The sequence below is a fragment of the Pipistrellus hanaki genome, assembly GCF_964339955.1.
Source record: "Pipistrellus hanaki genome assembly, chromosome: 3".
NCBI lineage: Eukaryota > Metazoa > Chordata > Mammalia > Chiroptera > Vespertilionidae > Pipistrellus > Pipistrellus hanaki.
Window position 1 is genome coordinate 171,328,021 of NC_140505.1, and position 26,276 is coordinate 171,354,296.

Sequence of the window (26,276 nt, forward strand, 5' to 3'; positions counted from 1 at the left end):
AGATAGAAGTAGGAGGAAAGAAATACAAATTTAAAGAAAACTCCAAAATTTGAATTTTATAAGTTTATTCTTAAAATCTATTCTTCAAAATTGACAGAATTTTTTCTTTCCTTTTAAGCTACCATGTTTCTTGAAAATTGGAAGAGATTACAGATGCGATTGGGCTACTTCTGGGACCTGACTGGTATAGAAGAGGAAGAAGTGAGTTCTTTTGCATGCTTCTCTGGGCCCTTGCTTTGCTTTGATGCTACAAATAGACCATTTTGAATGAAATGACCACTTATGTGCACTGTAACATCAGCCAGTCACTGGCCAGGCCTCACTGTGGCAGCTCTTCTAGCTTGGCTTTATGAGCTAAGCCGTGATTGATATGCACTGAGACTAATAATTAAAATTTCCTCTCTACTCTTAAGCTGTAAGAAGTTTGTCCTGGTAGGTAGCCAGAGATCCCAGTGTCCCTCTCTGGAAAAGAGATGGCACAAGAGGCAAGCCTTGTGGTAGCCTTGAGATGCCATTCAACATACTTCTACATCTCATATCATTGGTTGTGATATGAGATGTAGCATAAGTGAGCACAAATCAAGAAAATAGGAATCTCTCTTAGAGCAGAGAATGGCAGAATGCCTCTGTAAGCCTTCTGAGGGTCAAGGGAGAGGCATGGGTGCTGGTTGTCTTTGATGCTCACAAAAGGAGAAAACCCCTAGACCTTTACAGTGTAAACCAGTACACCATGTGAACTTAAGCATGAGCTAAGGATAGGTTCTTACACAGTTGGGCAAAAATGGTTTTACATCCTGCTTTAACCTGTAATTAAAGGATGGAAATGAGCCTTTCCACCAGACTCTTTTAAGAACTAGGGGCCCATTCTCGATGTTGGTGAGTTGGCAAGGAATAGCATGACATGGTTGCTCAGTTATCTATTCCCCCATTGACTGAAGAGCAGATGTCAATATCAGATAGATTCTATCCATATTGTGGACATTTTTGGATGCAGTGCTGAAGACAGTGGCTAGAAGGACCAGAGGCACTTCCAAGTGCCTATGTATCCACTTGCTAAGGATATCATAAGCAATATGGTAGCTGCATGGAAAGTAGGCCTTTTCCACACCCTCCTATAGTAACTGATGGGCCTTGCCTTGGGCACAGGACCTCTGACTTTGTGGCCCTGATGTTTTATGACCAAGCAAGTGAAATCCCCAATTTAGTCTTGTTCTGGAGCCTATGTGGGCTCTCCATGTCTGTGGTGTGATTTCATATCCTTGCTCTAATTAGTCAGCTTGCCTTTGAGCATATGGGCATGGTAATGTATTGAGTACATAATGCTCACTCTATCTAGCCCTTTACATTAAGCATATGCCCTGGGACTAACAGCATCATAGATTCCATGACAAATGAGAAAATATATATATGGATTCTACCTTCAGTGAGGATGGAGTATTCACATGAGGCCACACACGCTAAGATGTCCTAGGAGCACCCAGGGCCTGACTGAAAGAAGTAAATTGGACAAGAGGGGCTCACTGAGCTGAAGATTGCCCCACTTTTGAGCAAAAGTCTCTTGGGTCTGGCAGGTCTCCCACCCAAAGAAATCTTTCAATAAGTCTTTATGGTATCCAGCTGGTTCCACAAGGAGGCCTCTTAGGCAGAAGTTTGCACTGATCCAGGGGGTGACTCTTGGGTTTGGTTGTTCCTAAGAGATTGGTTGATGATGTTGTGCCATAAAAACACTTACATCGCATCATCTCCTGTTGTATTGGTTATGTTTATTAGTCACACAGATGGTTTCTCCTCTCCAACTTCATGGCACATCTTGGGAAAGCCAAAGACAGGCCAGGAGCCTAGCTTGTTGGCTTCTGGAATCTCTGATGGAGTTGTAATCCCTGCCTAGGAGTTATTTTTAAATGATACAGGAACATGAAGTCCTCACACCTATAGTTATTTGTCCTTGGATGCTTCAGGGAAGACCTGCCAATGCGTCCAGGTGTGCACAGTTAAATTTTCCTTGAAGTCAGTCATGCGTCTTCCTGCTCTAGCATCTGACTTGATTTGACCATGGTCTTCGTGATTAGTTAGGTCTGCTTTCCCATGACTGGTGATTCACCATTCATATTTGTATTTCTGAATGGCTCAGTGATATATCTTGAGCACTGGTGTACTTGCCAATGAGTTAATCATTTAGGCTGTACAGGAAACAGGCCCAGGCAAGTGAGTTTTAGGATTCCCCATGGCCACCTTTAACTTTGATTTTTATTAGTCGGCATTTTAGCTTGTAGAATAATAGAACAGGGAGGAAGTTTTGTCGTTGCCCTAACTCCCAGCTGTGGGGCACATCTGTTTCTCCAGCTGGGATCTGGCTAGTTTGAGGTATGCAGATAGTTGGTGGGATAAACAGATGAATCCCTCTGGCTTTGGTCAAACTGCTATGCAAAGCATGTGGCTTCTCTTTGTATCAGCTGCCAAGTTAACACTTCCTTTCTCCTTTCTCAACACTGGTGCCATCCCCAGGAACGTGCCCAGGTTTGGTTTTCAGTGTGGTAACAAGTGTTGTGTGTCCCCTTTCTCTCCCATATTGTGTTCTTGGTCTAGACTCCTCATGATTATATGTGATGTGGCAGCTTATGTCCAATAGAATCTGATGCTATGTCCTGACTTTACTGTACTTGTGGTGTCTGGTTGTAACCCACAGGCCAAGATTGCTATTCTGCCTGCTTACTAACTACTCTTTGACTCTTGGGTTTTAGGAACACTCCCGGCCTGAGTATGAAACCAAAGTTCGAGAAAAATTACTAAAGAAGAGTGACCAGACTGTTGTCCAGAAATTGGGGACCAACATGCTTGAGAGTGAGGATGAGGTAAGATGCTGGTGCTTTTTCTTACTGTCCTCTTTATTTATTAAGATCATGTTGTCATTTCATTGGGAACTCCTTCATGGACAGAGACTGGGCTGTGAGAAGGGGTTGACAGAGGTGAGACAGGATGAAATGAGAGCATGACATCTCTGATTGTCCTGCAGTCAGAGCTCATAGGTAGCAGGCTTTTGCCATGACTTGATTTGTCTCTCTTTCCTGGATGGTATCTGGACAATATCAGAGAGCAGGTTGGAGAAGAAAGAAACTGTTGTCAGGCCTGGTTCCACTGGACTCCATCAGCTAAATATATAATAATAATAACCATACCAACCAGCAATGACAGCTAACCTTTATTGAATGCTTGCTTGCACTAAGCAAGGCACTGTACTAAGCACCTTATATTACGTATTTTATTGTCACAATAAATTTATGAGTCTGGCATTATTGTATGTAAATGAAAACTAATAAAAAAAAAGTATGTCCACAGATTAAGTCATTTGCCAGAGTTTACCCAGCAAGTAAATGAGGGGATCTGGGATTTCAACCCAGACCCATTGCCAACAGTATATAAATCTAACCACTTTATATCCTGCCTTTAAGTGCAATGAGGATAAAGGAAGAAATGGCTCTTAGGGCCAAAGGAAGAATATTCATGCCTGCATTTGCTTGAGCTACTCATATAATGTTCCTTATATTTCATCTTACCTGGGTAGGCCTCCAAAAGTAGAAATGTGATGGTGACCATGGCTTCTGAGTTGTATTTCTGAGTTTTATAGTGGCATTCAGACATTGAAACAGAACTTTAGAATTTGAGCTGTGATTTGTAAATACTTCTGTTGTGTGTGAGGTGGGGGTACAATGTGGGGGCTCCACTTTGGCAGTGCCTGTTTCCTCTGAGTGCCACCCTTCTTTGAAACCAAGTGTGTATGTGTGTGTGTGTGTGTGTGTGTGTGTGTGTGTGTGTGTGTGTTTATGTCTTTCCTAATCTGGTTCCTGAAAAAAAATCGACAAGATTGAAAATCTGTTGTTTTGTGCATATATTTTCTCCATCTTGGGTTTGAATTCAAATTGTATTTAATTTGACATTCTTTAAGTTGAAACCATTCATGTTAACATGCAAATTTATTCAAGCATCAAAACAGAAGAATGTGTTGTTTTTGAGCCCAGAACACTTGCTTTTTAAATTTTATTTTAAAGAAAATAGGACTTTGAACAGAAAGAGGGTGGCCCTTTGAGTTATTTTTTTTTTTCCTTGACAACAAGTTAAGTCCAGGACCACCAGTTATTCAGGGAAATAATGAATTCATTCTTAGGAAAGAGTAATTATCACCACTCCCTCATCTGAAAGCAAGCAATCTGTGTCCTGTCAGCTTCTTTCTCCACCCCAGAGCAATATACAATAGATAATTTTATGGAAATCACATGTAGCTTTTATTGACCACTGACTCATTTAATTTTAATTTCATAGACAGGAATGTCAAGGAGCTGGGATTGCATACATTGAGGCCATGGTTTTAATACAAACAATGCTTGGATATATATGCATGATAGGTCAAGTAACTCTCAGGAACCATGAATAATTGAAAAACATCTGAATGCATTATAAATGATACATATGTTTATGTTTTAGCATTCAACATCTATTTTCATTACACCATTGAGAATGCAAAGCTCAAAGCATTCAATGCTTTATGAACACCAGGGCAGGGTGGAGGTGGGAATGACCTTCCCAAATGAGCAGTGTAAGATTAAAATGGCCTGGAATTTGACTGTTAGCATCCTTCTGTATTCCCCCCAGTTCTGTTAATAGTGTAAATGCTTCTGCTTTTGTTATAAATCTAGCCAAAGATGGGAGGTGAGGGAGGGAGGAGCACGTAGTGCTGCCTGATGGGAGGGATGCTGCTCTTGCCTACGGGAAGAATTGTGGTCCGTACTCACTACACGACATGGCCCTGGGGCACCATCATGTGTGGGATATTTAGAAAAAGTACCTTCCTCTGGGGAATAGACAGGGACTAAGAATCAAAGTCTAGCAGGCAAACTTCGATGGGCTTCTTTCATCCCAGAGGATTACCTATGCCTTCATTGTAATCCTCAGGCTGCACCTCTTATTACTTTCTTTCCTTTTGAATTATAAAACCTACCATTTATTAAGGTCCAGAGTGGTCTAGGAACTTGCTGAAGATCACATAGCTAATTGTGTGGGAACTGGTAATCAAAATCAGCTCTGCCTGATCTCCCAGGCCCATTGCTTTTTTTTTTTTTTTTTTTTTAATTTTAAAAATATCAAGTTCATTTTTTTAAAAAAAACATCTTTATTGAGATTTAATTCTTAGACCATAAAATTCACCCATTTAAAGTATACAATTCATGATTTTCAGTACATTCACAGATTTGTGCAGTCACTGCCACAGTTTACGTTTAAAATATTTTTATCTTCCCCCAAAGAAATCCTAGATCCAATAGTTACCAAACAAGCCCTGGGAAGCAACTACTCTATTTTCTGCTTCTATAGATTTGCCTATTCTAGACTTTCATATTATAAATGGAACCATGCAAAATGTAGTATTTAGCTTCTTTCACTTAGTGAAATGTGTTCATGATTCATCCATGTTGTAGCTATATCAGTACTCCATTTTTTTTTTATTGCCAAGTAATGTTCTGAATTTTGGATATATTTCATTGTGTTTAGATATTCATCAGTTGATGGACATTTGGATGGTTTCCACTTTTGGGGCTATTATAAATAATGCTGCTATACATATTTGTGGATGTATGTTTTCATTTCTCTTGGATATATACATAAGAGTGGAAATACTGGGTCATATGGTAACTCTATGTTTAACATTTTGAAGAACTGCCATATCAATTTCCAAAGTGCTCCGTTTTACATTCTAACCAGCAATACATGGGGGTTCCAGTTTCTCCACATCCTCACCAACACTTGTTGTGTTTTTATTTTATTTTATCTATCTTAGTTGTGTAGAGTGATATTTCATTGTGGTTTTAATTATTACTTTCCTAATTACTAATGATGTTATCCATCTTTTCATGTGCTTATTGGCCACTTCTATGTTTGTTTTCTTTGGGAAAATATCTATTCCAATCTTTAGCCCAATTTTTTCCTTACAACTGAATAATTGTCATTTTTATTGTTGTTTGTTTATGTTTGTTTATGTTTGAAAGAGTTACTTACATAATCTGGACACCAGCCCTTTGTCAGATAATATGATTTATAAATATTTTCTCTCTTCCTATGGACTTAAAAATTTTATTGATGATGTAATTTGAAATATTGTGATATAGTTTATCTATTTTTTCCTTTTGTCACTTGTGTTTTTGTGTCATATCTAAAAAAACCAGTGCCTAATCTAGTGTCATAGAGCTATACTCCTAGATTTTCTTCTATAAGTTTTATAGTGTTAGCTCTTAGATTTAGATATATGATCCATTTTGAGTTAGTTTTGTTTTTTATGTAAATTAGGGGTCCAAAAATATTTTTTTTGCATGCGGATATTTAATTGTTCCAGCATATCTTCTGTTAAATTTGTTTATAATTATTTTATTGCAAATATTATTTTCTTAACTTTAATTTTGAATTATTTATTGATAACATATAGAAATATAATTGATTTTTTGTATATTGATTTTGTATCCCCAACTTTGCTGAACTCATTTATTAATTCTAATAGTTTTTAGTGGATTCTTTAAGGTTTTCTCATCTATGAATATAGATAGTTTTACTTCTTCCTTTTCCAATATAGATGCATTTTATCTTTTTGCCTAATTGCCCTTTCTAGAATCTCTTCTACAGTGTTGAATAGAAGTGATGAAATGGACTTTCTTTTCTTATTCTTGACTTTAGGAGAAAAAAACAAACAAACTTGTCTTTCATCATTAAATCATTAAATATGATGTCAAGCTATGGCACACTACCTTTTTTTTTTTTTTTTAAATCTTCACCCAAAGATCTATCTATATCATCTATCTATATCTATATTTATATCTATATCATCTATATCTATATCTATATCTATATCTATATCTATATCTATATCTATATCTATATCCATATCCATATCCATATCTATATCTATATCTATATCTATATCTATATCTATATCTATCTATATCTATCTATATCTATCTATAAAAGGCTAAGCGACGGTCCAACTGGCTGGTGACTATGACATGCATTGACCATCAGGAGGCAGATGCTCAACACAGGAGCTGCTGAGCTGTGGTCACTTGGCAGCAGCAGTTCTTGGGTGACAAGCCCCAGAACTAGAGAGGAGCGATCCTGATTCCTCATGATTCTTCTTACAATCGGGAACCCTTGGGGGTTGTCAGAAAGCTGGTTTCAGCTTGATCCCCAGAGGCCAGGTCTAGGAATCTCACCTGCCAGAGGGACCTCACTCACTCCACAAATGCCCTTCAAAGCGCAGCACCAGCCCAGGTATGACTGGCTAGGGAGGGACCATGGGAGGTTGACTCCAGGGATGCCCAGCCTATCTTGCCCAGTCACACACTGCTGGCCACCACCTGGGACCACCTACATTAGTCCCTGCCTCAGAGGGACTAATTAATTTCCTTTCAATGTGCTCAAATCCATGTACCAGGTCATTAGTGTTTATTAATATTTAGAGAGAGATAAAGAGAGAGAGAGAAACATTGCTAAGTTGCCTCTAGTATACAGCTTCATTGGGGATCAAACCTGAAACATAGATATGTGTCCTGACCGGAATCATCCTGTATACTACAACCTTTTGGTATACAGGATGATGCTCCAACGAACTGAGCTGCCCAGCCAGGGTGGCACTACATTTTAACTCTCTTTATGAGGCTTCTCTGAGAACAACTCATATATCATCAACATAATGCTGATCTGAAATGATATCTTATAACTGTAACGAGGTGATAACTATACTTCCACATTGAGGAGTGCCAACAGAAATAAAACCCAAACGCTGGCTGGCTTATGGTGCTTTCATCAGATAGTTGAGTCCTTCTCTGGGTCTGTTCTGCTTCAGTTATCACATGGGGAAATTGGGTTATAGCCTCTGTCGTTCTGAGAGTTTGTGATTTTTTTTTCCCTGATGTGAGAGATGATGTTGGTTATTAGCTCATAACTTTGGGGGATAAACTCTTTTCCTAGACAGTGGTAATTTGGCTATTCTTATATCTATTTTTATGAATTTTAAGAATATGGGCATGGTGAAAGTGGTAATAATTATAAAATTACAATATTTATGAAGTGTTCACTATGGGCAAGGCTTTATAGGCTTTATTTCATTTAAATTTTAAAACTTTATTACCTTCATTTTATACATGTTAAAACTGAAGCTTGAAGAAATAAATAACACATTACGAATATGAAGTAGAACCAGAATATGAGCCCAAGGATCTGACTTAGGAGCAACTAAACTATTGGCCACTATGCTCCTCTGTCTTTCAAATGTTTTGCCATATCCTCAAATGCTTCTAAAAATTGTGGTTGGTTCTTCCTCTTTACCATTATACTACGGGCAGTAAGGACTGTGGTATTTGTTGGAAAAATGGGTATGAGACAAACTACATATCCTACTTTTTCTTCATTGATTTGTATACATTTTGGTGGGTGACACCCTGTTTCCACTGAAGACATTAGTGAGTAGAATTAGCTCAGTTTACAGCAAGACAATAGGGAGAAATCTGAAATATAAACACAGATATATATTATATTTCCAAAGGTCTGGAACTCTTTATTATTTTTAAATCCTCACCTGAGGTTGTTTTTATTGATTTTAGAGAGAGAGAAAGGAAGAAAGAGAATGAGAAAAAACACACTGAGAGAGAAACATTTGTTTGCCTCCCGGATGCATCCTGACCAGGGATCAAACCTGCAACCTAGGTATGGGCCCTGACCCGAAGTTGAACGCATAACCTTTTGGTATATGGGATGATGCTCCAACAATCTGAGCCACCCAGCCAGGGCTAGAGTCTGTCTCTCTATATATAAAAACCTAAGCGACCATTAGGACCAAATGACCAGAACAATCGGTTGCTATGACAATCACTGACCACAAGGGGCAGATGCTCAATGCAGGAGCTGCCCCCTGGTGGTCATTGCACTCCCACAGTGGGAGTGCCACTCAGCTGACTAACCCATCCTGGCACCCACCAGCCAGACAGCAGCCACTCCCTCCCTCAGTAGTCCTGCAGGTCCAATCTCTGGAGAACAGGCCAGGCACCGATGGGCCAATGCCACCAGCAATATCCCTACAGCACTGCTGGCCTCCTGGAAGTCAGCCTTGTGCACCGTGGCCACTTCCCCTCCCTAGAAACTCCACAAGGAAGAAGGGATATAAAAGTGGCCACCAGTTGTCTTCCGACAACCAACAACTGACAACTGACAACTGGTGCAAATGTCCCTGGAATGGATCTGGATACCTGGCATCCCACCACCCACCCAGAGGGATGTTCATGTCCCATGCCCTCTCTCTCAAGACCCCACCTGTGCATGAATTCATGCACTGGGCCTCTAGTCTTTTAATAAAAGAATTGACTCAAAACCCCCCCCCTCCCCCCCCTCTTGGCTCATGGATTAGCTTTAATCTTTTCTGAAATAGTCTGTCCTGGGCATATTTGGAGGTTTTCTCAAGTTTCCTCAAAGGAACAATTTTCTTCTGTTCATACAAGATGATTAAACTCTACCCCTTCTAATTCCTACTCCTGCCTCCATTCTTACAATAAACTCTGTATGAGTTACGGCAGCTATTTTCAACTGGTGTGCCACAAGAATTTTTAAAACATGCAATACCTTTTTAGTCAGGGGCACTGACTTCTTTTCCCTTAGATTGTCAAATTTAAAAATTACAACAGGCAACATAATAGCCATTTGGTGAGAATGAGTCAAAATTATACCTATATTTTTGTCGGATTGAGAAAAAAATGTAAGTATAATATATTTTTGGTGTGCCGCAGAATTTTAGTAATTAGTAATGTGTGCCATGAGATAAGGAAGGTGGAAAATCACTGAGTTAGAGAATAGTCAGAAAACAAAGCTCAAGCCTTTAGTTCAATAGAGGGGAAATAATACAAGGAACTAATTCCAAAGGTGTTAGACTTGGGCAGGGGTCCTCAAACTTTTTAAAGTGGGGGCCAGATCACGGTCCCTCAGAGAGCTGGAGGGCCGGACTATATGAACTACTAATTCCTACTGTAACACCTCGGCTGCGCTCACTGCCCAAAAAACCTGGTGGGCCGGATCAGACTCCTCTGCGGGCTGCATGTGGCCCGCGGGCCGTAGTTTGAAGACCCCTGGACTTGGGGAAGTTGAGGCAACCTAGAGTTTAGCAATAGCAGGGAGTTGCTACATTCAGGGAGTAGGTCTGAGAGCAAGTGGTCTGCACAAAGTCAATAACTCAGTCTAATTTTAGAACCTACCAGGAAGAGGTCATGTAATTCAGGTCCTTGCTTTGAGAAGTAGTAAAATGTTGGCAAAAATCATAGGAGTGCTAACCACTGTCAGAATGAATGAGTGCATGAATGATCAGTTGTTCAGACCATTCCTGAGTTGTTGAGAATGTTTGTGTGTGTGGGATGGGTGTGCTAGTGGTGTGAGCATATGTAAGAGTGTGTATTTGTATGTGTAAGAGACACCATGTGTATGATAATGTCATTGGACATAGATTTGATCAGATAATTGGGACTTCAAGGAAGAGGGAGAAACATATTCTTGTGTACATGTACAGAGCACATAGCAAGCTGGGGAAATAGCAAATGTGGCCTGAAATGAATCTTCTATAAAACATATCACTAAAAGGACAACAAAATCCCATTTAAGTAGTCCCAGGAGTTTACCTAATGGGGCTTGTTGTCACCCATATGTCTATCCAGTGTGGATGCAGGCACTTGTCCTCCCATCATGGCCTGGTGCTGCCTGTGAGGCTGCATTTAATGAATGTTTTATAGGGAGCATCGAAGCTAGAACATGTGCCATGAGGAGGCCTGTGGATGGGTGGGTGTTAATTTACCATTCAGTGCAACACCCTGGGGACAATTTTTTCAAAAGAAAACTCATCTAAACCATTGAAACTTTTATGACCAATGCCTCTGGCAATAGCACAAACATGTGGAATAAATTATGCATAATTGTAGGACCTTGACCAGGAGGCTGGGACAACAGCAATAGGAAGCTTAGGATTGTCTTGTCAGAAAGCATGGGGGAGAAGGGAGGCCCAGGCTGCAGGGATAGAGGGGTTCTGTCTGGGCTCTCACTCTGGGCCAAGGGGGTATAGTTCAGGCTTTCCACTGAGGTCCTCAGTAACTTATCAGAATGTTCTGTGGAACAGAGTAAAGTTTCTTCAGCCTTTCTTCTGAAGGTACTATATATTGTTTCAAGCTTTGGTCTCTCTCTCTCTCTCTCTCTCTCTCTCTCTCTCTCTCTCTCTCTCTCTCTCTCTCTCTCTATTTGCAAGTCTTGTTGACTATATTTTATTAATTTATTTTAAAATTTTTATTGAATTATTGGGGTAACATTGGTTAATAAAAGGGATGTCTTCTTAGGATAGTTAAGGCTTATATTTGGAATATCAAGGTTCTACCTGTTCTCTCATTGGTGGGATATAGTTTAAGGTGACCAGACGTCCCTCTTTTGGTGGGACAGTCCCGATTTTTAATAATTTGTCCTGCGTCCCTTGGCATTTTAAAAAAGTTCCGATTTTTGGAAAGAATGCATGACAAGCCAGGGAATGGCAGGAGAATGGGAAGGAAATGTACGGTTTTCGGCAGCCTTGTGGCATTTAGCCAGGATATGAGTTTTATATTATTTTTGTTAATTTTATAACGTTAAACTTTAATAATAACAAATAATTGAGAACTGATTATTGAGAACTGCTTATCAAAGTTCACATTGTTGATCAGTTGTTAGAATTCAACCACCATTGTTTGGACTTAATGAACAATGGCATTTTTTGGGATTGGCAACAACGAAAAAATTTTGTAACTGTCTCTCAGAAGATACACATCTTACTGCGTGCTAGTAAGCTAGTTAAACCAGTGATGTCATTACAAATCAGCTATTCAGATAATTTAGGTAAGTAATGTATTTATTTATTTCATAAATACATAAATTTACTTGAATTTAGCAGACAGTACTCATATTATTTATATTTTATAGTGGCAGCAAAAAGTTTAGCACTGGCCTTGAAAGTGACACGACTATACATAATTTTTATTTATTTATTATATTTGTAAATTGTACTTATGTTGAAATTTTAAAAAAATATGTTACAATACTATTTTTGCATTCTATGAAAATTTTTGTTGCTCCATATAGACCAAATTTTTAATTAAGACCCCCCCCCCCCAGTCAATGGTGTCCTGCTTAACCAACCAATGTTAAAATCTGGTCTCTTTAATATAGTTACATGTTTCCACCTGGATGCAAGGCAGGCTGGGAAATATATATAATTCTTGCCAGGAGCCTTCTGACTACCAAAGGGACAGTGGCCTCATCTGCCACAGCATCAAATGTTGATTTGAGTACAGTGTGAGATTCTGAGAAGGTGGGAGAGATTTAGTGTAGAAAAGTCTACTGGTGATTCTGACTACTGCCCTGGAGATCACTGTTGTAGGAGGTGAGAAAGGAAGGACATTTCCATAAGAAGAACCTGTGAGTTAGAAGCACTCACCTATTGGTACACCCACAAAGCCAGGCTGAGTACTTTAGTAAATGAGTTATCTTCATTGGAGTTTGGGACTGACTCTCTGCACAGAATTTAGCATTATCTGAAGTAGTGTTGTAAAATTTTTGCGTGTATGGATGCATTAAAATTGTTTTTATTTTTAATTATATAAATTATACATGAAAACATTCTCCTCACCAAAAAATATCTATATTTTGGATAAAATAAATGTCTCCCTAGACCTCATCTCCTCCTAATGTTATTTGTCTCCCTAGAGATAGGCATAGTTAAGTCTGGTTTGTATCCTTCCAGATATTTTCTTATGCACTTTTATTCAGATATGAACTTATACTAGTATGTGTTTTGCTTATAAGTTTATTCATACACACATGAGAGAAAGTCATGAACAAGTGGTTTCAGCATGTTGAGAAAATTTCTTAAGGTATGAAGATAATGTTTCCCAAACTATGCCTCAGTGTACCAGAATGCCTCAATGAACTCACAGAAGTATTGTGGAGTTTGTAATTATTTAAAGGAAATCCCAGCAAAACTTGACATCTATCACACACCATGTGAACTGCTACCTCAGCGGTGTAGATGTGAAATTTCACAATATAGCTTTCAATGTCATCATCTCTTAGTAATGGCTGAATTTCAAGTAGAGGCAGTGCAAGTTCTACACAAAATCAGTGTGGAACAGGAATTGAGAGTGGTCATGTCCAATCTGACTCCATAGTTGGAGAAGTTGGATAGTGTCCAACAGGTAAACACATCCATTTAGTAAGTAATTGGGGTTAATAATACAATATAATTTTTCTTTCAACTTATGTATGTTTTCCCCCAAATGGCTACTAAGTTGTTAGAACATAAATATTTATTAAGCTATTTGAACTTAACTACTCAATAAATGGAACTGTTAAATATTTCTTTGAGCCTGGGGACATTGTGTAAAAATTACCGAGACATTAAGTGTACTGTGAACTGAGAAAGTTTGGGAAGTACTGTGTAAAGAAATTCCTAAGTCCTATGGACATTGAAGAGTAAAGTAGACAGCCAAGAGCAGAAAGGCTGACAGAGATGAGTAGTGAATTTCAAAGTTGAAGGAATTTGTTTGGGGGTGGTGATAGTCTGTGTGTACTAGGAAGTGCCAGGTAGACTAGCAGCTTTTCCACTTGGTTTTGGGTCTCACTGACATCTCCTTTGGGCTTTAGAGTTGATCTGCCCCAGGATATTCTCATCCTGTTTCTGTCTATGACTGTCTTTCTTTTTCATCTCTCTTAGTCTCTCTGTCTTTATCTTTGTCTATCGGCGCACGCACGTGTGTGTGTGTGTGTGTGTGTGTGTGTGTGTGTGTGTGTGTTAGGAGGGCATTGAGGGTTTCTGATTATGGACATTCTTTTAAAACCTGGGGACTTAAAGATAAACTCAATACCTTCTTATCCAGAAGACTTTGCTTTACTTACAATCTCCAGGGTGGCTTGGACTTCATGGAGAGGATGCCAGAGAAGCATCACATGTGTCCATAAACATCTCCCTTCGTGGAGCATGTGAGTTATTCATCCCAAAGGAGAGACTGCTCGGGTGGCCCAGGCCGTCAGAGGGGGTCTCTGGCCCTCTTCAACTGACAGCCCATTCTCAGCCTCAAAGTTATGGCTAAAATAAGACCTTCTCTTCTGTTCATTGTATACATTTCTACTGGCCTACATCTAAATTAAGAAGCTACAAATAAGGAGAGTCCCAAGGCCTGGGTTAGGGGAAAGAAGCTAGAGAGAGCTGGGCAGCTTGTGAAATGAGAGTATGGTGGAGGAGCAGCAGCAGACCTCGGCTTTGAGTGAAAGCTGGGCAAATTCAGGCTGGCATTTCGGAGCAAACCCTCCTGGAAAGCACAAGGCCCAAATATGTGCAATGATTGGGAATGTTGGAACAGCAGAGTCACTGATGGAGGCCAGCACATACCATTGAAATGTGTGATGTTTGCCACTATTGACTTGCAGTTTGGACTTTTCTTCTTTCCATCTAAATGATTTTTCCATATACGGCCTGAAGCATGTAAATTAAATTTGTCTTTTGCTGTTTGGGCCAAGGTCATTATTTCACTCCCCTAGAATTCACTGGAAACACACATAAGCCCTTCAGTTTCCTTTGCACTCTTCCCTTCATGTGTCAGAAAATCAAGTATTGGTTTAAAAAATTCCTCCAGGGTCACAAGGTGTTCTGGCTCCCTGTAATTCTTTTTGACAGGATAGTCACAGGAGGTTGCTTTTGCATGGACAGAGAAAGCAGAGGCCTCGAGATTATCCCCTTCTAGCCATCATTACCCAAGCTAGAGGAGGTTGTAGGAACTTCCTTCTCCATCCACCAGAACATCTGCTCAGCTCTTCTCCAGTTGGTGAGCAAGGGCCTCTCACCCAATGCAACTGCTGTGGACCCTGAGATCCTCCAGGACATGATTCTCTTAATTTCCATGCAGAATAAGAAAGAGGAAGAAAGGGTACTTATTTCAGTTTATATTCTCCCAGAGCCAATGATTCAAGTGCTTAGTTTATTTGGGAGGTGGAAACCCCAGTAGTGGAGTAAGAATGTGACAGAGAAGGGAAGGCAGCCAATATTTTGTCAAACAACTTATAGCCTCTGCAAAGGTGCAGCTTGCTCCACGAGTGGTTCTTCATCTACAGATTGTCAAAGCTAATCCCCTCATCTAAGGAGTTGTGGCTGTTTCTTTCATTCAAAAATACTCTGTTGGACCTCAAAGGGAGGGTGGGGATAAAAGGGAGAGATCAACCAAAGGACTTATGTGCATACATATGAGCCTAACCAGTGGTCAAGGACAATAGGGGGTGGGGGCATGAGTGGGGGAGGGTGAGGATTGGAATGGGGGGGGGTTGAGGACAAATATGTGATACCTTAATCAATAAAGAAATTAAAAACAAAACAAACAACAACAACAACAACAAAAAAAAAAACTCGTGCTTTCCCAGCACTCTGATGCCACATATTTTGGTCTAGGGCTGATGGACCTGTAATTTTCATGGCACCTTTGGACCATTTACATCCCTGTAGTGGAGATATACATAACCTTGAAAGAGTTAATACCCACCCAAGGCCAAGAAGTTTGAATGGCCCAGAGTTTGCCCACTTCTGGGCCTGTTGGATCCAACCTCAGGATTCTCCAGGAAGGCCAGACATAGTGGTGTCCAAATGGCTGTAGACATTTAATATCCAATTCATTTTTATTATAATAGTGTGTGTTCTACCGGCCAACTTACATAAATTTATGCTGAATTTGGGCATCTGAATTAAATTAGACAATTTGTGGCAGGAAGTTTGCCCTGGAAATGTACTCTGCTGAATATTTGCACTCCTTAGCATGGAGCAACTCCCAACCAAGAATCTCAGTTTGTCTATAAACATGAATGAGTGAATCCTCCAGATACCACTACATGCTCCCTGCCAGCTGGAATATTTTAAGGGAAGTGACCAGCCCAGGGACCTTTGGTGAGTCATGAAAGAGCTTGCTCAGAACCAGAGAGTTTGGACTGCAGGGCCCTGGGTGGAGACAGGGGCCACTCTGGAACCTTTCACTCTCAGTGCTTGGAGTGTCAGGATAAAGATTAACAATTAGCACAATAACTCTGCAGATGCACAGTTACCTTCTAGCTCAGCATATCCTCCTTCAATATCTTCATCACCAGCCCCCCTAAAACCAGGCTTCATGAAATTAAGTAACTTTTATTTTATCAGTATATAAAAGTAGTATATGCTAATTATAGAAAAATATAAAGAGGGAAATACAATTTAAAAAAGAGAAACAAATAATCAATTATTTTGTCTCCCAGAAATCTACTGTGAACTCCCTTTTTAATGTATATTGTCTCAGGTTGAAAAAATTATGCCACATATTTAATTTTGTATCATGATTTTTTTTACTTAGTCTTAACACATAAGAAGTCCCAAATCTTATCAAATAATATTCGTGAACATCATTTCAATAATTGTATAATATGTCATAGTATGCCTATATTATAGTTTTCTTAGCCCTTAACCTGTAGTTAACATACTGGTATGATGAACACATTTATAAGTTTTTCCTGAATTTTAGTTTATATCGGTTAATACATCATATGAATATATTATAGCATTTTTAGTCCTTCCCCTATGGTTGAACATATGATGAACATATTTGCACTTACTATTTTAGGAGGAGGAGAAGGAGGAAGGAGAGGAGGAGAGTTTGGATTATTTCAAGAGTGTTGTAGTAGGAGGAGAGATTACTGGAAACTCAGTTCTTCCATTACTGGGTTCTTTTAAAAAAAAATACATTTTATTGATTTTTTGCAGAGAGGAAGAGGAAGGGATAGAGAATTAGAAACATCGATGAGAGAGAATCATTGATCAGCTGCCTCTAGCACACTCCCTACTAGGGATGTGTCTGCAACCAAGGTACATGTCCTTGACCAGAATCGAATCTGGAACCTTTCAGTCTGCAGGCCGATGCTCTATCCACTGAGCCAAACCGGTTTCAGCCATTATTGAGTTCTTAATGGCACATGCTTCAGTGCTTGGTGAAGAACCTACATAGATGCAGCCCTGGACATGTGACTGGTATCTAAAGGAGTTTTAGTGTAATTGCCTTTCCTACTGCTGCTCGGTCTTCACTGTGAGTAAAACTGGGTCAGGTCACTTAATTCATGTCCTGAAACTCTTTCATTGACTCGGGTTCCCCTTCTGGGAGAGCAGGAGGTCTTTGTTCCTCTTGCATGTGTGATGGGGAGAGCAGATGTTCTGGGGCATAGGAGGGCCATTATTGTAGACTCTGGGGTCCTGTTCTGGCCAGGGAGCCATTTATCACATTCTGGGAATGGGTGGATTACTGATATCAAATCCTGGAACTGTCTGCATCTCCCGACCCCATCACTAATGTGGAAAAATGATTCTAGGGCAAAGGATGGATCATGAGTGCTTCTCCAATGAAGATATTTCATCAGTTGAACTAAGGCCAGGTTTTGGCAGGGGAATCCGTGAGACAAATTGTGAGCTATGGTTTTAGCTCCAAGATGAAATGTGTCCCGGTTGGTGAATAATCAACCAAAAAAGTATAAAACTTCCTTTGATAACTTAAACTTCTGGAAACAATTTAGAGGGCAAGTAGGGTCACTCTGACTTCCGAGAAAGGGTAAGGTTTTCTTGTTGAAATGCCAATCTCTTGTTAAGATGCTGATTTTTTTTTTTCCGGCTTTACAACATGTATACACAAAGTGTTGACCTATGGAAAATATTAATCTACAAAAGAGCACTTGATAAATACTTTAACATGATGTTCTTTACTTTAGTGCCATGTTTTATTTGACTGTGAATTCTCTATCAATATTCAACTTATCTCCCTGTAGTTCCCAGGGTGCGCCTTCACACCCTTCCGATGAATCACAAAAATTCAATATTAGCCCCAAAACTGATCTAATAAGGCTCTTTGAATTTGGAATGCATTTTGTGCTTTTTCCTTTTCTGTTTTTTATTTATATATTGTTTAGAATAGTGGCTCCTAAGTAGTTCGTGCTGTAATTCTAAACAGGGCATCTTTGAAATTCTAAAAATGAAAATTCTTAATTAGAGTTAAAATAAATAAACCTTATTAAAAAGGAAGAAGAGGGAGGATGGGGAGAACGATAAAAAAAAATGAGGAAAGTAAAGAGAAAGAAGAGGAAGAGGAGGATCAAGAGGATTGACAATAGTTACTACTAATGGATAACAATGAACATCATATTATACAATAACTCCATTCTCTATATTAATCTCATAAATGGAGTGCTTGGGGATATTCCTCATTCTCTGAAGTTCCAGGCAGGAAATAAAGCTGGCAGTAGCACCAAACTTGCCAGACCTAGGGTTTGGGTGATGCTTCTTGAACCTGGTGTACAAGCTGCCATGGTCTCAGCTCTAGCTGGAGGTTCTGGAGCCAGTCCCCTGCCATCTCTGTCCTTGTTTAATCCATGTTTGTATGGCAGAAAGAGGAGTGAGTTCTTATCTGATGTTCCTTTATGACCTTCCTTTGGACTCAGAAACTTGGACAGGTAGGTGGAGATTTGGCTAAAATGATTCTGTGTCCTTTGAGCCTTTAAACCAAGGTCATTCTACAGTAATCTGGTAGAATGGCAGATAATCTATACGTGGCAAAGTGAAAAGAATAGGCCAGAACTTTGGCCAGCCAAATGGAGCAGGGAAGTTGTTCAAAATCAGCAGGCTCTGAGCCAGATTCTGATATTAGATTTTGTTTCTTCCAGCTTTAGCATCTTTCTCTTTGTCTCCTTTCTTTGGAAGAAGTCAGGAGCTGGCAGACAGAAAGAGGGCCTGAGGTGGGTCCCCTAGAAAATGAAATTAGTGTCTTTAGGCCAGTTGAGCCCTGGGCAGAAGGGTGACTCTTGGAATGCTCCTTTCCCCTTGGCATTTTTCGGTTATATGTGATGGTGGATGGAAAACTCAGTCTGAGTTTTCCTTGTTTTGGATTCAGCAAAGGATTTTGGCAACTCGAGATCTAGAAGGTGGTGGAGCTGCCAGTAGGAGTCACACAATAGGGGACTTAGTAACAGTGGTTCCATAAATAAGCCAGGAATTCCCAATTTCCCAGAGCCCACCATGTGTCATCTTCCATCTTTCTTCCAAGAAGCTCCAAAAACCTTCCCTCAGTGTGCTGACCCCTCTTGGCTATTTAATTCAAGTGTTGTCACAATGCTGATTATAATGTTGGCACACAGGGTTGAGGGGATTTAACATTCCCCTTAGCCACATACCAAAGCTTTCCCTAATGGGAGCCATGACTTGAACATTTGCTTTCAGGAAGGAGATATTTAAAGTACTTTGAAACCCAAAGAGACCTTAAAACACTAAAATTTATCTAATATTTATATCATTGGGTTAAAACTGAGTAAAAAAAGAAAAACAAGAATAAATGCATATGTTTTACTCTTGCTAAATGACACTAATTTTGAAAGATTCTAAGTTGTCTAAGCCAGAAATTTTGGAGCTATCCTCAATTGTACCTTCCCACTCATTCCCACATCTAAGGAACACCATTGTGTCTATCAGAGTCTAACTATTTAATGTCTCTTGTATTTATCCCTTTCTCTTTTTTTCCTCACCACATCTTTCCTAGACTCCTTCAGTGACCCTAAGTAGTATCCTTGCCCCTTGTCAGGCTCTCTTCCAGCTGTTTCAAGGGACCCATCCAGAATGCAGATCTGATTATGACACTCTCCCTTGCTTAAAATTCTCTAATGCTCCCCAGAGTATTGGGATTATCGTCAAGCATCTTGGCTTTACCCTCAAGGCCGTACAAGACCCACCTCTCCAACTCAACTCCCACTCCCTCTGTACCAAAGATTTCCAAACTACTTGTAATTCTTGTGTACATCTTGCTGAATCATGTCTCAGTGGCTTTATACATAAATGTCTCTTTGCTTGGAACATGTTTTCCCCGTTTTAATCTAACAAACTTCTTGTCCATCTCTCACTTCCTAGGGAGTCTTAGCTGTTGGCCCTTGCGTCATTTCCCAGGACTTCTATAACCAATTTCCATAAACTGGGCATCTTCTCTCATGGTTTTCTGGAAGCCAGAAGTACAAAATAAAGATTTCAGCAGGGCCACACTTCCTCCAAAGACTCCAGGGAAGAATCCTTTCTTGCCTCTTACAGCTTCTAATGGCTCTGGGCATCCCTTGCTTGTGGCAGCATAACTTCACTTTTGGCCTCTCTCTTTATATGGGTTCCTCTCTGTGTATGTGTCTTCTTCTCTCCTGTCTCTTATGTGGACACTGGTTATTGGATTTAGACACCCCTCCCCCCACAGTAAATCAAGATAATCTCGTCTCAAGATCCTTAGTTACACTGCAAAGATCTTTTTTTTTTTTTTTTTTTCCCCCCAAATAAAGTCACACTCACAGGTTCTAGGGGTTAGGACTTGAACATATTTTGGGAGCCTCAAGTCAATCCACTACATCATTATAGCACCCTATACCTTTTGGGAGAGTTTTCCACTAGTTGACACCTCTCTCTCTCTCTCTGTCTCTCTGTCTCTCTCTCTCTGTCTCTCTCTCTCTCTCTCTCTCTCTCTCTCTCTCTCTCTCTCTCTCTTCTCTTTGAGGGCAGGTCTTCTGTTTGACTTTGTAATTTAAGAAATAACTACTTATGGGCTGTTAGTATGTCTTTAACTTGGGCTGATATAGTTAAGTTAGGAGGCAGGAACTTGGACAACATCACCTCTGGAAAGCCTATATAACTCAAGAAACCTGTTTCTGTAGCTTTGTTTGGGTCATAAATACAATTTTAGGCTAATTGATTTCAAGTAATATCCAAAGGAAGACCTTGGAATATTACAAATTGTAAGGAGGGGCCCAAATTCTTCATCTACATTCTAATGTGTATATTCCTTTATATGATAATCATGTGTACATTTTTTAAAAAAGTTACCAAATGGTTGAAAGGGAGCAGTATAACATTTTTGAGCATGTACAGGCATTGCCTAGATTTCTCATATTTCAAATGAGGGATTGTCTTATAGGGGAGGAGCAGGTCTTAGGGAATTGGTCAGTAAATCAAAGTGCCCTATGTTTATGAGATTTATAACTTTTATTTTTATGGGCCTCAGTTCATTTTTTTTTCTTTAAATAGTTAAGAACATAATCCCAAACTTCCTGATTTTCTTTATTTGCTTATACTTAGAATTTGCCCTAGGAGTCTAAAATCTATGTACTGATCAGTCATCACATGATTGATTAATGTGGCCCTATACTTATAGGGATGCAAAAGTAAAGCTATCCTGTGACTATCTTATAGTCTTTTGAAAACAGGAAGTTACATTATTTAGAAGGTTTTCATGTTTGGTTACAGAGGCAAATGTGAAAAGGCACTTCTAGTTCCTGTTTAACCACTGCCTTCTCTTTTTGAGGCCTCCCATCCTGACCCACATTAACAAGAGTATTTATCCAAAAGAACCTATCAGCCAAAACTGGTTTGGCTCAGTGGATAGAGCTTCGGCCTGCGGACTGAAAGGTCCCAGGTTCAATTCCGGTCAAAAGCATGTATGTTGGTTGCGGACACATCCTCAGTAAGGGGTGTGCAAGAGGCAGCTGATCGATGATTCTCTCTCATAGATGTTTCTAACTCTCTATCCCTCTCTCTTCATCTCTCTGTAAAAAAATCAATAAAATATATTTTTTAAAAAAAGAACTATCAAATTAAATCATTCTTTTGGAAAAAGGAGAATGCAACTAATTCTTAATTCTGGGTAAACTATTATATATACAAAGTGGTCATCTCTGCTCTATGTCAATGACAGAGAAGAGTCCTGAATATCAGGCTTCCTTCTCTTTGTAGAACTGACTACAAAGTATTTCAGAGAACTTCTTGCAGAGGATAGGACCCATCTCTCTCTGCATGGCAATCACTTGTTACAAACTGGTCTGGCATTTTGGAATCAAAGCCTTTATAATCTTGAGCTTTTATGGAGAGCTTCTCATCTTCAGGGAAAACTTGTAATCATACTAATCTCTCTTTCAACTTCTTGACTCTTATAAAAATACATATTTTTATTTATTTCAGAGAGGAAGGGAAAGGGAGACAGAGATAGAAACATCAGTGATGAGAGAGAATCATTGATTGGCTGCCTCCTGCATGCCTCCTTACTGGGGATCAAGCCCACAACCCAGGCATATGCCCTCGACTGGAACCAAACCCAGGACTCTTCAGTCCATAGGCCGACACTCTATCCACTGAGCCAAAACCAGCTAGGGCACCACTTCTTCATTCTAGAACAGTGTGGATATCTAGGGAAATAGCATACAGGCAGAGAAAACAGTGAGTTCAAAGGCTCTGGGTCAGAAAACTTCTTCATGTGCTTAATGAACAGTTAGGAGGCCAGTGTGACAGGAACAAAAAGAGCAAAAAGGAGAGTGGGAAGGAATGAGGTCTAGAGGTAGTTAGAGACAGCATGGACTTTGGGGTATATTCGAGATGAGCAGCCATGGCAGGGTTTTAAACAAACATACGTGATGGTATTTGTCCTATTGGTAGAGTTTCTGTGAGGAGCAGATGAGGTAATGCATATGAAATTGCTTTATGAACTGGGAAGTTAAGTTCAAGAATATTTCCAGGGTCATGTAATTGGCCAGGTAGTTGCAGAGCCAGAATAGAACACAGTGTCCCTGACCACCAGGCCACACCTCTTTCCATAGCATTCGAACTCTCCCTTATAGAGCATGGCGCCCAGTGTCAATCTAGGACCAGGTTGAACCCTTGAGCAAGTTCAAACTTTCCCAAACCAGAGGGCTTTGTGAACCTTATTGTCCTGGCAACATTTGACTTTTGGAAGAGGCTTACAGGAATTTGTGGACTTAAATGGGTAGAAAGAAAGGAGCTGGAACCATTCAAGGCAGTTTGGTCCTGGGCAGCAGAGACTGTCTTAAATTAAACACAGACCTCTGCTCTGGGCTGGACTCGAGAAGCTAAAACATCAAGACTTAGGAAAAACCAACAATTATGATAGGTTTTGTAGAATTGCTTTAATATCTATTTAGGAGGCCACAGAGTCGGCCAAAAACAATAGTCAGAATTTGTAAGAATTCATAGTTGTTTATGCAGTTTAGGCATGGGTTAAGTAGATGCAATAGTGCATGATTTGGGGTTCTCAGCTCCTACAGATGATTCCATCTGGCGAGGGCTCTGCCTAGCCTTCCATTTGTATGGATAAACTCATATGAACCTGGAGGGTCAGAGGGGAAGCCACACTGAGATTTTTAACTGGGGAGCCCAGAGTTGGAGTTCTGGTGTTCTTGTGTAAGATGGGTTGACTTAATTCTCTTCCTTTTTTTTCTCCACCCTCCTCTTTTCTTCTTTCTCTTTCCTTCCCCCCCCCCACCCCCCGCCATGCTTCTTCTCTTTTATGGAGCAGAGGACATGAACAACATTTGATTTGCCATCTATGAAAGTTATAATTGTTCATCACATAACCATCTACATATCCCAGTCACCTCTTAAAGAAAATATCTTCACAGAATCTCCATTTCCAGTAAAATAGATCCTATATGCCTACTAAGTAGTCCTCATAAATCACAAGCTCTTAAGAAAATAAAGTGTCACAATATTTTTCAATGAAACTCAGTTGAATTCCAACTGTACAAAAGCAATAATGATGAACAATCTGTTAGTTAATTTATATTTCTTAACCAAAGCTATAATGACAAGCAGTTGATATTCCAATTTCAATTAGATGGGTTAGTCTTAAAAACATAACCACCTTAACGTCTAGGTATCTTTCAAATAATTCTTGTAATCTAAGGTATCTTTGCCTGCAGTTTACTCCTATCTGAATCTTGGCAGTCTCAGAAGTGGAAGATTGTCTCTATAAGTACAGGAGCCATTGGTACAACAGGAAAAACGTGTTGGATGCATAACACACACACACATACAAAACACACACACACACACACACACACACACACACACATTCATTCTTGCTAGAGAAGCTCACTGGGGAGGGGCGGGGGTTCCCAAGGGCAGAATCAGGTCCAAGTGGTGGAAGGAAGTTTCAGGGAACACAGATTTCAGATTCCTTAGGGAAGGCCATTTTTAACAGCCGATTCTGCACACTGACAGAATTGGGTGCATCACAAAGTTCAGTAAAATGTTGTTGTTGTTTTTTGTCAAGGACTTTGTAAATACCAGAAGCTTCCAATGACAAGATTATTATAAAAAGCACCTTCCTTTATGCCTGCCTATTAAAAACCCATGCTATTATAAAAAGTCAAGAGGGAGCTGCTCTCATGGCACATGGGGAGTGTGACCTGCTGAGCAGGGAGGGACTGGTTGGCAGATGTGGCAGAAGCCACCTGGACGGATGGGTGCAGATTGTGATTGGTGATGATGGCAATCTTGTAATGCAGGAGTTCTGAGGGGTCTCCGACATTTGTGTATTCTGACAAGTAGTTATTACTTGAAATATTTAATTGCAATTCTGTTTGTAATTAATTATTCCCTCCTCCCCTTAAATCTTTTTACTCATTTGGATATAAGACTGAAAAATTCAGAAAAGTAGATTCTGGGCATCCTGGATAGGAATTCTTCAGTTGTGGTGTGCTCCCACCACAACTTAACCAAAGGTATGATGATCCTAGATAATAGGAAATTCATCAAATAGAAGGCGATCAAATAGAAGGTGAATGTATATTGCCAGAAGCATTAAATGAGGAATTTCCACTTCGAACAGTTAGAGGAAATGGATAATAGGTTTTAAAGTTGTGAAACATTTTGAGCACACAGAAAAGTCTAAAGAATAAACTAATGAATACCCACATAACCATGACACAGTTTTGTCATCAAGGACGTCTCACCATATGTGCTTCAGATTGTTATTTTTTACATGTCATTACAAATGTAACTGAAGCGTATATGTAGCCCTGCCTTTCACACCCTTGCACCTTCCCTTCCGAGACGTGCCCAATATTGTGAATTTGGCATTCACTATTACATGGATATTTTTGTGTTTCTACTTAACGTATGCACATATAAATACTATATAGTATTTTTTTTTCATGTTTATAAACTATCTAAGTGGTATCACACTATACATAGTGTTTGTTTTTTTTTTTTTTGCTCAGCATTAATTTTTTGCTCAGCATTGATTTTAGATAGATTCATTTTGATGTATGGAGCTCAAATGCATCCATTTAAACTGAATTACCGTAATCCTTAGATTAGTATAGCATCGTTTATGATTCCTTGTTCCTATTTAAGGGCATTGAAGTTGATTCCTTATTTTCTATTGCCAGTGATGCAGTTATGAATCCTCTTACATGTGTTTGGGAGCATTTATATAAAAATTTCTCTAGGAAAGGAGTTACTCTTAGAGGATATACTTCTCTACAGGATATCATCAAATTGTTCTCTAAAATGACTGAACTTGTTTATACTTCCACTAATTACTGCACTGCCACCAGCTCTTGCTGGTTTATAGAACATATTTTAATAATTTCTAATTGGTTATGAAATGGTATTTCAAAATTGTTTTAAAGTTAGTCAAATGTATTTTCTGATCTGTGCCTGTTTATATTTTGTTTAAGAAATATAAAGGACATCTCACCATATGTTCTTCAGATTGTTATTTTTTACATGTCATTACAAATGTAACTGTTACATTTTGTTTAAGAATTTAAAAAAACATCTTTATATTTTGTTTAAGAAATTCTTCTCTATCCCACAAGATCATAAAGATAATACAATTTAAAGATTGCTTTTCCACATGAAACTTGGATCTACCTGGAATTTATTTTGTGTGTGTACAGAATGCAGTAGGGACCAATATTCATGTTTTTTTATATGATGAATTTATTTAACATTTGGGGTAACTAGTAAGAATGAGCATCTTTTTCTCTGTTTATTTGCCATGTAAATTGTTTATTCTTCCAGTTAGCTCATTTTTCTGTTTGTTCATTGATTTATAGGAACTTTTTATATGTTATGGATACTATCCTGGTTAGTTATATGCATTGCGAGTTCTCCCAGTCTGTGGTTCATTTTTACTATATTATGTTATTCTATGATGAATACGAGCATTGTTTAGATGATAGACTTTACTTGTAAAATGTGCATCTGGTATGCTGTAGCAGTGGTGCAGACTCTTTATTGATTTACTAGATCAACTGTACTAAATGTGGTTTTAAATTTTCTGTAATTTTGTTATCTTATGTTTTCAGTTCCTGAGTGTGTTATGTTG

General features: G+C 39.3%; 1 protein-coding gene across 1 annotated transcript in view; it reads left to right on the forward strand.

Moving 5' to 3' along the window:
* The window catches only part of ANO2 (anoctamin 2), a 277,160-nt gene that overhangs the window by 142,703 nt on the left and 108,181 nt on the right, over positions 1-26,276 (forward strand). Inside the window, exons 12-13 of the mRNA XM_084878468.1 lie at positions 119-201; positions 2,742-2,852. Coding sequence (XP_084734594.1) covers positions 119-201; positions 2,742-2,852 — 194 coding nt within the window. The remainder of the gene's footprint in view (positions 1-118; positions 202-2,741; positions 2,853-26,276) is intronic.